General features: G+C 36.6%; 1 protein-coding gene across 1 annotated transcript; it reads left to right on the top strand.

The window, feature by feature from the left end:
- The first annotated feature begins 3,318 nt into the window (after positions 1–3,318).
- On the top strand, positions 3,319–12,846 carry lysmd3 (LysM, putative peptidoglycan-binding, domain containing 3). Its single transcript, XM_073841086.1, has 3 exons — positions 3,319–3,427; positions 4,259–4,528; positions 11,563–12,846. The coding sequence occupies exons 2-3, from the start codon at positions 4,265–4,267 to the stop codon at positions 12,211–12,213; spliced, it is 915 nt and encodes a 304-aa protein (XP_073697187.1). The 5' UTR covers positions 3,319–3,427; positions 4,259–4,264; the 3' UTR covers positions 12,214–12,846.
- Positions 12,847–13,339: the final 493 nt, after the last annotated feature.

Genomic DNA, 13,339 nt, shown 5'->3' with positions numbered 1-13,339 from the left:
CTTCGAAAAAGAAATACAGAAAATATCAAAATTATTTATTCACTTAAAAGAGTCATTAATCACACCAATTAATGCATGAACCTCAAACATGAAGCAGTTCCAAGCTGTTTCTAATAAGTGATGGGCTTAACACACAGATGACTTGCTGCTGATATCAAGTGTTGTTACATTTAATTGAACGTCAACATTTCATGTCAGTAAAGCAGCTTGAGTTTATATTTGAAATCAACAAACTGTCCCTGAAGCTTTGAAGCCTGATCATACATGCTGTCTAATTCAGTGTTTCTTCAATCATTAGCATGGAGCAGCGTCACCCGAGAAGAACCAGGGGGTTCTGGGTGGATGGCATCTCTTCCACTCAAGAGCCTTGTGAGCTTTTGAGGCTGGCAGCTATAAGCAGGTTGGATCTCACTTACAGCTGCATTTCTGCCAAAGCTTGAAGACCCAACAGTTTGGCCAAGCGTCACCTGAAGAATGCTGCTGTCCTTCCCAACATTCGTACAGCAGCCTCAGTCTCTTTAGTGGATGTTAGTCCATCACCTCTGTGTCAGCAGGAGGAGCCCGTCTCCATCCACGGCGACAGTGTGCAGGCCTACCAGAGCATTTACAGCTCTGTGTAGCACATGATGAAGACGCACAGAGGGCTACACCATCCTTACAGCCTTGAGCTGGGACTCAAGATAAAGCAGCGCCTGTGGGAGACCCTCAACTGTCCTGCACTGGTGGAGACAGAGCATCCTGATGGACGTGTGCTCATAACTGAGAGCTTCTCTACAACCAACAGAAGAAGCTTCGCTCCTCAGGTGCATGTGGACATCAGTGAAGAGCCCCTTCCTGAGGAACCCCAGAGAAGGAAGCCCAGACACTGTGTCATCACAGTGGGACCTATAGTACGTACGTAAATACTGTATATACTATATACTGTAGTCCATTGCTACATGGTTATTATGATGTTTTGTTGTTTCCTGTATGTTAACATGCATTTGCAGAGGTTTCTGATCAGTTGTTTGCGTGTTTCAATGCTGGACTCTTCTGATTGTTTTTAGAGCACTGCTGGATTGTTGTCAGGGTGTTCTGAGTGGTTGGTTGGCATGCAGTTGCTTTTGAACAGTTAGGTTAGGGTCCCTCACATGGTTTGCAGCTTGACGTGCTGTGAGGGCTTGTGTGGATCAGTGATGCTGAGAGCTACACCACTGGTACTTCACAGCAGGTACTTGTAGGGTCACCCATAGTGGACAGGTCTCAGATGAGATGCCAGATGAAGACAAACCACTTGATTCTGGACAGCGGCAATTGGCCTCTCAGGTAAGACACTCAACAAGCTACTTTAAATTATGTTGAAAACAGCTGAGTATGTTTTTTTAGGATTATTTGATGAATAGAAAGTTCAGAAGAACAGCATTTATCTGAAATAGAAATCTTTTGTAACATTACAAATGTCTTTATCTAAATTTTTTGATCAATTTAAAGCATCCTTGCTAAATAATAGTATTAGTTTCTGGATTGTTCTATTAATTATTAATAATTAACTGTTTTAAAATATTGATAATAATATTAATAATTAAAAAAAATGCAAATCAGAATATTAGAATGATTTCTGTAGGATTTGAAGACTGGAGTAATGATGCTGAAAACTGAGGTTTGATCACAGAAAAAAAATCACATTTTAAAATGTATTCAAATCGAAAAATTATTTTAAATAGTAAAAACATTTCAAAATTTTACTGTTTTTGCTGTACTTTGGATCAAATAAATTCAACCTTGGTGAGCAGAAAAGACTTCTTTAAAAACATTCAAAATCTTACTGTCAAAAAACTGTTGACTGGTAGTGTAATAGCTTAATATTAGTAAAGACATACAACAAGGCTGCATTCTTTCTCCAGCACTGTTGTAATGAAGCCACTCAGATTTGAGGACAGGTAAGTGGCATCTGTTAATAAGCGCTTTATTTATCACAACTTATTATTTTACTTTACGTTATATATAAATTTGTAAACTTATTTATAGTATTTATTATGCATATTGTATATACAAAAACTAAAATCACTACTAGACATAGGCATGTTCCCATACAGCTGAGGTCGAACACTTAACGTTAATGTTAATGATTTTACCAGAATAAGAGGGATCATACAAAATGCATGTTATTTTTATGTAGTACTAACCTGAATAAAATATTTTACATAAAAGACGTTGACATATAGTCCACAAGAGAAAATAATAGTTTATAAAACTAATAATTGATAAAAATGACCCCGTTCAAAAGTTTACATACACTTGATTCTTAATAGTGTGTTGTTATCTAAACAATCCACAGCTGTTTTTGTTTGTTTGTTTGTTTTTTAGTGATAGTCATGAGTCCCTTGTTTCTTTCTCTTTTTTTTTTCAAATTCTTTTTGTTAGCAGTTTAGCATTTTTTGTGTATTTGACCCCTTTCCAACAATGACTGTATGATTTTGAGACCCATCTTTTCACACTGAGGACAACTGAGGGACTCATAGGAGGGTGAAAACTTCTTGAATTTGAAGATTAGGGTAACTTATTTTGTCTTCTGGGATACATGTAAGTATCTTCTGTAGCTTCTAAAGGGGAAGTACTACATGAAAAGATATTTATGCAAAATAAGATAAAAGGACACATCTTCATTCTGACTCTTAATGGACCATTTTTCCTTGTGGAGCATCAGTGAGCTATTGAACCTTCTGTAATAGTTGCATATAGTTGCAACTGAGTCCCTCAGTTGTTCTCGGTGTGAAAACAACGCATCTCAAAATCATACAGTCATTGTTGGAAAAGCTTTCAAATACACAAAAATGCTAAAAAAAAAAAAAAAAAGGATTTTTCTGAAGAAAAGTAGGCCGTTTAACTGTTCAGGACAAACAAGGGACTCGTGAACAGCTATCACTAAAAAACAGCTATGGATAATTCAGGTAACAAAACAGTATTAAGAATCAAGTGTATGTAAACTTTTGAACTTTTGGGTCATTTTTATATATTCCACAGTGAAAATCATTTCAATATAACAATAACCTTAAGTCTGAACCTCATAATAAATAATAATTGTAAAAAAGCATAATACAACTGTGCTTATTTTTGTACTAGAATGTGCACAAAAAACTAGTGCACTTACTAGTGCAATTACAGTCAATTATTAGGAGCTTAAAACTATAATAGCTCTTGTTATATGGCAGCAAACGTACTACTAATAATAATGATCATCATCTTTATACAACTACCAGAAACTATTGATGATGTAAGGGAAACACAGAGCGATGTCGATGATGTCAGTGCGTGCTCACGCTGTCTCTGTGTTGACGTGGCTTCTTCTCTGTCTCCAGTAATCCAGCAGCTGGAGTAATGAGGCACATAGCGGAAACTAGAGAATGCCATAATCACTAAAGTCAAGCGGACCCCACTCGTTTCTCAGGTAAACCGCAACAAACTGATACACAGAAGATTAATGAACGCGTGTTTATTAGCTGAAATCGAGCTGGATAACAAATCACCGTTTGTTGATAGAAAGTTTGGTTAGCATCAGTAGCATGAGACCATTGACCCTGTTTGCCAAAGAGGATTTCGAGATATTACGGATTGTTTAATCACACCGTGATATGTTTACAGAAATTGCGGTATTATTCTGCATTCGAAGAGACTATTTGGTTTTGTTTCCAGATTAGATATTGTAGTTTTGCGTAATTCATGTCTAAAATAGCATGCTAACTGAGCTACTTAGCTTTTACGTTTAAAAACCTTATTAAGTGGTTTTATTCAATAAACATACCAGTTTAGCGTTTACTTCATGTGCTTAAAAGCTCTTTGGACAGATGTCTTTGTTCGTTTTTTGAATATACAACTTGTATATAAATCTTGTGAAGTTGTTTACATGCTAATGCATGTGTAGCTGCTAGTTAGCGCTAACGGTAATTTACCTACGTGTGCCAGGCGATTTAAGCAATGCAGTTCACACGAAAAACTAGTTAATATTGTTTGGTGTTTCAACACAAATTAGTTAGTGGAAATCCTAAAATAGCTTCTGTCAACGTCGGCCAAGGTTGAATTTGGTCTTATCAGCAGTGTTAGCTGGTGTACACTGCAGTCTGTACAGTAGGCTACTAAGATATCCATTTTTTCACACAGGAACTGTGGGTTCTTTTATTCTGACATCGAAAAAATAATCCAGTGAGCTCAGAACCAACAAACATAGAGTAGATTGTACTACTCAAAAACTTAATTCACCTGCCTTTTGTTCTTTTCACAGTGAAAAATGACTGGAAGGAACCAGCACAATGGTTTCCAGTTTGCAACCACAGTACAGCCACCCACAGGTGCTTACATGTCCGCTTATGGAAACAACTCAGAGACTGACTACTCAGAGGAGGACGGAGAGGCCTTTGAGCTGCGTTCCAGAGGCAGGGAAAGGCTTCGCAGGAGCACATCTACAGATCGCAAGGATGATATCGTCTATTTGATAAGGGACATAAAAGACGGAGATACGCTGATCAGTATTTCTCTGCAATATTTCTGTACAGTAAGTCAGAGTTCCCCTTTGTACTCTTGCTTTTGGTTTCAGTATGTTTATAGAAATATGACTAGTATGACCAAAACCTTATGTGAATATAAAGAATATTGTATACACTACCAGTCAAATGTTTTTAAACTGTAAGATTTTAAGTCTTATCTGCTCACCAAAGATATGCATTTATCTGAAATAAAAAGCTTTTGTAACATTATACACTATACCATTAGAAAGCTTGGAGTCGGTGTAATTTATAGAAATTTTATTTAGCAAGGATGCTTTAAATTGATAAAGTGATGATAAAAGGCATTTTATATTCTTCTGAACTTTCTATTAATAAAAAAAACCCCGGAAACAATTCTACTCGGCTGTTTTCAACATATACACATAATAATAAATGTTTTTTGAGCAGCAAATCAGAATATTAGAATGATTCTGAAGGAACATGTGACTGGAGTTAATGATGCTAAAAATTCAGCTTTGAAATCACAGTAAAAAAGTACATTTAAAAATATATTCATATAGAAAACAGTTCATTTAAATAGTATAAATATTTCAAAATTGTTAATTTTTTGGTGTACGTTGGATCAAATAAATGCAGGCTTGGTGAGCAGAAGAGACTTTTTACACAAAACATTAAAAATCGTACTGTTCAAAAACTTTTGACTGGTAGTGTAACTTTATGTTTGTATATAGAAGTACTATCTAAAATGTAGAGGTCGACCGATGTATCGGTTTTGCCGATTAATCGGCACCGATAGTTGATTGGCCGAACTATCGGTTATCGGCAAAAATCCTTGCCGATGGTTTTTCCGGGTTGCATTCTTTGCTGAAGCGGCTCACGCTCTGCTGTCATAGAGTATGAGAGGTTAAGCCCCAGACCAATGTTTAATGCCAGGATTGTTACCATATATTTGTATTGATTTATATCCAGCTGTTCATATTTTTAGCCAGCAAAGTTGCAGATTTAAAGACATGAGAAAGCAAACTGTGTTCATTCAGCCGACAAAATCAGTCACAGCGCGCCTTAGTTTTACATTACACATCTGTCCTACATCGTTCATAAAGACTTGACCCTGGGCTGGAAAATTAAGTATTGTGCATTTAAGCAAACTATTTGTATTTCTGTAGCTCTAATTAAGTCTGTATGCTTAATATAGAGCTATAATTTATGTTTTAGCCTTTTCTTCAGGCTGTTGAAGCATGGTGAGTTTGCATCTTGTTACGCACTTTATTTCACAATGCCATTTTCCTGTTCCTATTTGATTTTAATAACTGATCAACAAAAATATCTATTAAAAATTAAGATAAAAATAATACAAAACGAAATTCGTTAAAGAAGGGATTTTCCACAAATAAAAACGTACGAAGTGGTCAAAAATTGTGTCTGACCCTCTCCAATTCTCTTGGCGTATTGCCGTCCAATTCATACCACGTCCTTTATGACATTTACAAATTACACAAACTTCTTTCGTAATTAACATATTAAACTGAAACAAAACAAAAACAAATCATATTTAAACATAAATGTAAAACAGAAAAGAAATTGTTTCTGAAATGGCTGCAATATAGATCGCACTTTCTCTTTCCGTTTCATGTTTAAACTAACCTTTGCCGCTTTTTGATCATTCTTGAAGTAAACATTTGCCCGTTTGGTGATTAAATAAACTGTTTTAGATTTATGCTTGAACTATACAACGCGTCCTGTGTGTGTGTGATACCTGCAAGTTGTCCGCGCAACACAGCGCTGCACTTTTGTTCGGTTTCATTAAGGGTGGGTGAAAAATAGATTCTCAGACGCATCTCAATCCTCTCTTCAATGAGCGTGTGTTTTTCCCGCATATGGCACGCGTGCGCGCCAGAAACGCGGCTGGCTTCATTGCACAGAATTTCCACAGTGAGCTAATAAGTGTGTATTGTTTGACCGTGTGAGCTATCAATCGCAGTTTTTGACTTTACATGTGCCTTCATTTCTGCCGTTTGTAATGCAGTAGATGCACTGACAGACTTTCAATTGCTCTTTGTGTTTGTTCGTCCTAAAAAGCTTGATTGCAGATGCGGTTAAATGCACTTGGATTTTCAAATACTTTTATACGAAACTGATGTACACACAGTCAGTTATGTTTTCAGAGCAGGACAAAATATCTGATACATCGAAATAGATCTGCATTCGTTTGAATGCAGCCTGTTAAAGCAGCCACTGTCTGATCTCATCAGTAATAATCAAACGAAAAAGAAAAAAACAATAACTATTTCTGTAAACTTGCCGACACTTAAAGAACACTAATTTTAAATAAGTAATTGTTTTAAAAAGTAGCCTGCTTATATAATAAAAAAATGTTAAAATTTAAAGATTCCCACCCCTTTACAATGAGCCCATTTGTAACATCAACTAAGATTGATGAAAGCTGTAGAATAGAAGTGTTGTTCCTTGTTGAAGTGTTAATTTCAACATTTACTGATATATTGTTAAATTTCGAAGTTCATTTTGTTAACATTAATGAACTATGAAATAACTTTAATGATCAATTTATAATTAATATTAATATTTTTATTCATTTACAAAGTATGGTTTAGTATTTATTTTTTTAAATCGTAGAGCACTATTTTAGTTGCCCTTCAATATCCATTTTCAAAAACTATCGGTTAATTAATCGGTATCGGCCAGTGTGGTCCAACCTAGCTATCGGTATCGGTAAAAACCAATATCGGTCGACCTCTACTAAAATGTTGAGGTCCCCCTGCAGTCACACATTTTCTTCCTTAAAAATGACATACTAAAATGCTTTTCCCCATGAAAGCAATTTATTCATGTCTCAAAACTGTAACTCTACACCCTTACCTCACTGGGTATAGGTGGGTCTATGAATATGCAAATTATTTCCTGCCTCTGCTTATTTACACCAGCTTGAACCTGCTCCACTTTCCCTTAGTTGGCAGAAGTAAATGCTGTGAACACTGCATAGTGGCAGTGGCAATCTTGGATTAATGGCTACTGCTATGCAATCCATTGCTGTTTTCAGAATTAATCCGTGAGTAAATGTATTTAAATTGTAGCCTAGAAGTGCAAAAAAGGCACTCCCTAATAATCACAGTTGTGCTGTCATTTATATAGTTCAGGGGTCCCCAAACTAAGGCCCCGGGGCCGAATGCGGCCCGCCCCCGCATTTGGACCGGCCCTCTGAACAATGCCAGAGACATATTTTGAAAATGTAATTTTAAATATGTTTTACTTATATCATGTCGGTATTTGATAATAAAGGTTGGCTTTCAAACAAAAATTTCCCTTAGTTAGTAACATACTAGGTATAATTATTTGTTAAATTCACTAACAGAATGGTACATTCAACATAATGTGTCATTGCAATTGAACAGGTGATGCGCGAGCCAACTAGAAAAATCAAAATGACTCAATAGCATTTGAGGTGAAACTAGCACTGCTGTGGGACAAGTGCAAAAGCAAAACTTCACTCATCTCCCAGTAGGGCTGCAACGATTCGTCGACGTTGTCGACAAAAATCGATAATAGAAATAGTCGACAATGAATTTCATTGTCGATGTTGTCGCCAGACAACCGAGTGAGAGGCATCTTTCTGCCGAGAGTCGCACATACGCAGCTTCTATGCTGAGCGATAACATACAGAAATGGCGGCGTCCAACGCAGCAGCTGCGCGTACCAAAACACGCCCGTTTCACACATACTCCGTCTGCAGTGCGTTTTTTTTTTCCACACCCATGTTAACGGATTAGAACGTTCACAATGTACGGACTGCAAACGCGTTCTGTGTGAAAGCAAAACGAGTCGGTGCTTCTTCTGCACCGCATACGTAACGCACACGGACTGTAGACGCACTGCAGACTGAGTATGTATGAAACAGGAGTAAAGTTTGGGAGCATTTTAGCCTGCTACGGCGAATTAAAATATTACCTGCATGGTTTGTAAAGCAGTCCTTGCGCATCACGGCAGCACCTCTGTGATGCACGAACATTTAAAGCGAAAGCACGTCGGACAGTTGAATGAAAGGGAGTTTGGCTGGCCTCGGTAAGATTTAAATAACATGGAAGCCAATACGTTTTGTTTTGGATATACATTTTTGTTTACTGTTTTATTGCTGCTGATGGTTTACAGGAAGAAAATGTTTACTTGATTTTAATTTATTTTTTCTTATAAAAATGTGCCTGTCCATTAAAAAAATTATAGAGTTTCTTAATTTATGCATTTATGTCTGTACTGACCGAGCACTGTGCCTAATTGGTTTTAGACAGGGCATTTTTATTTACTTTTAGTATGAATTGGCCTATCAGCAGCAAAATATGCATTTTTTATTGAAGTACCCCCTTCTTTCTTGTGTTTACTATAATTTTCCACATAATTAAAGCAATCTCATGCTAAATTTGAGAAAAATTGAATAATTATCCGATTAGTCGACTAATCGTTTCAATAGTCGGTGACTAGTCGACTATTAAAATAGTCGTTAGTTGCAGCCCTATCTCCCAGTTACCCAAAGTTTTTCTCGGTTGGTGTGCATCTTTTTCTTCCACACTTTTTTTTCTTCAACTCAACTTACTGTTAACATGCTTGGATGCAGCACTCTGTGAACAGCCAGCTTCTTTGGCAATCAATGTTTGTGTCTTCTGGACAACTGTCAGATCAGCAGTCTTCCCCATAATTGTGTAGCTTAGTGAACCAAACTGAGAGACCATTTTGACGGTTCAGGAAAACTTTGCAGTTGTTTTGAGTTGATTAGCTGATTGGCATGTCATTATATTATGTTGAGAAACTGAATTAGTGGGTTTCTGTTAAATATGAGCCAAATCATCACAATTAAAAGAACCAAAGACTTAAACTACTTCACTCTGTGTGAATTCAATTTATTTAATAGACAAGTTTCACAATTTTAGTTGAATTACTAAAATAAATGAACTTTTTCATGACATTCTTTTTACTGAGAAGCACCTGTATATCTTTTGAAAAGAAAAGATCATTTGTCTGTCTGGTACATAAAAAATAATAAACTATTCTATCATTAAAAGGTATAATAAATACAGGTAAAATCATAATAAAATAATAATAATAGTAGTAGTCAGCCGGGCCATGGAATTTTATTTTATAAACCGACCCGGCCCCCCATTAAAGAAAAGAAAATGATGTAGTCCGCTCAGAAAAAAGTTTGGGGACCCCTGATATAGTTCATTGTGATCTTACAAAGTTCTGTTATAATAAGTGAAGCTGTACACTGCACGATTCATCTCTTATTTTCATTGTGTCTGCCACTTGTTTGTTATACTTGGCCTTGGTGGTTTACTGATGAGTTTGTATTTGGTTTGTCATTAAGTATATTAAAAAACTTGATTTTCACCACAGTCCGTATTAAATGAAAACTCACCCTATATGTAGTCTAAATGCATAAGTCTTATTGTGAACTATACACTAAAGTTTTATAATGACTATCATGTTACCATGATGTGACAATAAGTCTCAAAACAAAAATATTATACAATGGATAGCTTCCACTCTAAATTCTGATTTAATGAGCCACGCTAAAGGGATAGTTGAAAATTCTATCATTAATTACTCATCCTCATGTCGTTCCAAACCCGTAAGACCTTCGTTCATCTTCAGAACGCAAATTAAGGTATTTTTGATGAAATCTGACAGCTTTCTGACCCTTCATAGACAGCAAGGGTCCTACCACTTTCAAGGCCCAGAAAGGTACCACAAATATCAAGAAAAATGGTTGAAGTCTTTTTTTTTTTTTTGCACACAAAAAGTATTCTCGTAGCTTCATAACCATTGAACCACTGATGTCACATTGATTATTTAGTCGATGTCCGTACTAACTTTCTTGGCCTAGAACATGGTAGGGCTCTTGCTGTGTATGTAGGGTCAGAAAGCTCTTGGATTTTATCAAAAATATTGTGTTCTGAAGATCAACAAAGGTCTTACAGGTTTATTAATTAATGACAATTTTCATTTCTGGGTGAACTATGTGTTTAAAAGCTGATGTAAAATATTCTTTGTAGACTTACCTGTGACGACCCACAAGTTAAATTCTACATTAACATCAGTTATGATGTTGCATTGCTGCTGTAAACAAATTTCTGCTTCATATTACACATCATAATAAGAAGTTCTTCCGGATCTTGTTTTGGACACATCTACCTCTGTATTTTCCCAGTACTCCATGATTCTTAGATTTATTGACATGTAAAAACCCAAAGCAGTCCTGCCCCCAAATAGACCAACTTGGAGTAGACGTCACAGTTACGTCACCGGCAGCTGTGTGTGCATTGTGGTAGCAGAAAAACACTGGTAACAAGTGGAGGGAAACAGGCAAAATCCATGGAATGAGAGAAAAAAAATGTTTTGTTATGCCTTTAACAATTTTTATAGAATACTGTCGTCACGGACGCCATTTGAAGCTAAAGCAGATGTTTAAACGAACAGTCTATGGATGAAACCTATTATGTTTACCCTTCTTTCAAAGCATAAATTTGACGTAAACAATTAGTTTGTAATATTCACATATGCAGTTCATAGGGGACATATTGTATTACAGTTACAGTGTAAAATACTGCTTAAACCTATACTACTTTATATAACATGTACCTATTTTATCTCACACTTCTGACACTTATATCTCCTTCAAAAAAAGGAGTTCAGACTTAATAACTCAAATTAATTCCACACTAGCAAGTTTGTCAATTCTGAGGGGGGGAAAAAAACAAACGTGGGCAATGAACTCATGATTCTGAGCTGAGGGAAAAAGTTGCGAGAATTAAAGTTAGAATTATGAAATATAAAGTCAAACTTTATTGTTGTTCATTCTTTTATTCCGTGGCTTCCATAGACCACTACTTGAAAACTGTAATTTTCTGCCACCAGATAGGCTCCACCCACCAAAAAAAAAAATCATCACTGTTTGCAAACACTGAATTGGTCTATAGCTGCCCAAGTACATCTGTTGTATGTAAGGTTGTTGTCAGGGCTTGAACTTAATGTATTGATTTTATTCTTGTTCTGATCTTCATTCGTCTCATTTCAGGTTGCAGACATAAAGCGGGCCAACAATCTTGTAACTGAACAGGACTTCTTTGCGCTGCGGTCTATAAGGATCCCTGTGAGAAAGTTCAGCTCATTCACAGAAACTCACAACACTGCTCCCCATAAAAGCAGCTCACCCGGCGGCACTCGCAGAATCTCGGAGATCCCCGTTTCTGGAGCTTCCTTGGACTCTTCATCCTCTTCCTCATCTGTAGACAGTGTGGAGTGCTTCCTTCAGGAGAAGGACAAGGACATTCAACTTCTTGTCAAGTCATCTGCCCCTTCCAGGAGCAGCCTGAGCGAGGTTGTGTCCTCACTGGAGCAGCCGCTTTTGGGAGATTCTGAGCGCAGACCAGTCCACAAGAAAGACCCATACTATGGTGCTGACTGGGGAATGAGATGGTGGACCGCAGTTGCCATCATGTTGGTCGTGGGCATTATTACACCTGTTTTTTATCTGTTGTACTATGAAGTTTTGATGAAAGCAGATGTTAGCCATCACACAACCATTGACTCTATCAGGCCTGGACCAACACAGCCAGCTGTTCCTAAGTTTGGGTTACCACCACCTAGTGCTGCCTCTCACCAAGACTCTCACCTACAGGCTGCTGCTAAACAGCAACATTTTGCGAATCACGAAGAGAACGCATAAAGGGGCACTTAAATCACCAGGGAATTAATTCGGAGGCATTAATGGAAGGTATAAGCGGAACCACATTTTAAAAATGATTAACTGAAACGTGAGAGGATGGAGTAATCAAGACATGATTCCAATCCTGTCAGCATTTTTCCTTGATGCATTTTGCACAGTTGATTGCTGGTTTTGTTGTGTGTGTGTCACTCATGAGCCAGTGTATATCTCTGTACCTCTATTAAGCTTGTAGTTTGCATCAATGGCAAACAGCTGATATATATATTGTTTAAGATATTTGCTGCCACTGTCTGGTCGTCAGGGAAATAAACACGGTAATTTATTTTAGCAATTGTAGAATCCGGATTCAGTATTGCAACTGGTGGTAATAAGGTTGCTGGTTTTAATTTTTAAACATTGCTTGTAAAAAGAAAAACAAAACCTAATGGAACCATAATGGCTTCCTGTTTTTTCTTCTAGCAAGAGCACAGGGATGATTTGTAAGATTCTCAAATATGTTCAATTCCATTTAAGTAGCAGAGATGTAAGGATTTCTATGAAACATGGCGTACAGTGATTGGCATTTGAACAGTATGTGCCTTCATCCTGTAGACTGTAGATGCAGGCTGAAAATAAAGGAATTATATTTTAGTATCTGAATCTCCTAATTATTTTTAGTCTTTTAATATTTAAATGATGTAATAGTTAAATTAAACTAGTTTAGACAATCTTTATACAGTTGAGTTCAAAAGTTTATGTACACCTTGCAGAATCTGCAAAATGTTATTTTACCAAAATAAAAGGGATCATACAAAATGCATGTTATTTTTTATTTAGTACTGATCTGAATAAGATATTTCACATAAAAGACATTTGCATATTAATAGTCCACAAGAGAAAATAGTTGAATTTATAAAAAATGACCCTGTTCAAAAGTTTACAAACGCTTGATTCTTAATACTAGTAGTTGTTCATGAGTCCCTTGTTTGTTCAGAATAGTTAAAATGCTTGCTGCTCTTTTTTACACTGAGGACAACTGAGGGACTCATACGCAACTATTACAGAAAGTTCAAACACTCACTGAAATTTAAAGATCTGTGTAAACTTAAATTTCTGGGAAACATTTAACTAGCTTCTGTAGCCTCTG

The sequence above is a fragment of the Garra rufa genome, chromosome 5 (assembly GCF_049309525.1).
Source record: "Garra rufa chromosome 5, GarRuf1.0, whole genome shotgun sequence".
NCBI lineage: Eukaryota > Metazoa > Chordata > Actinopteri > Cypriniformes > Cyprinidae > Garra > Garra rufa.
The sequence above is the reverse complement of the archived record's forward strand: the minus strand, read 5'-3'. Positions and strand labels throughout refer to the sequence as shown.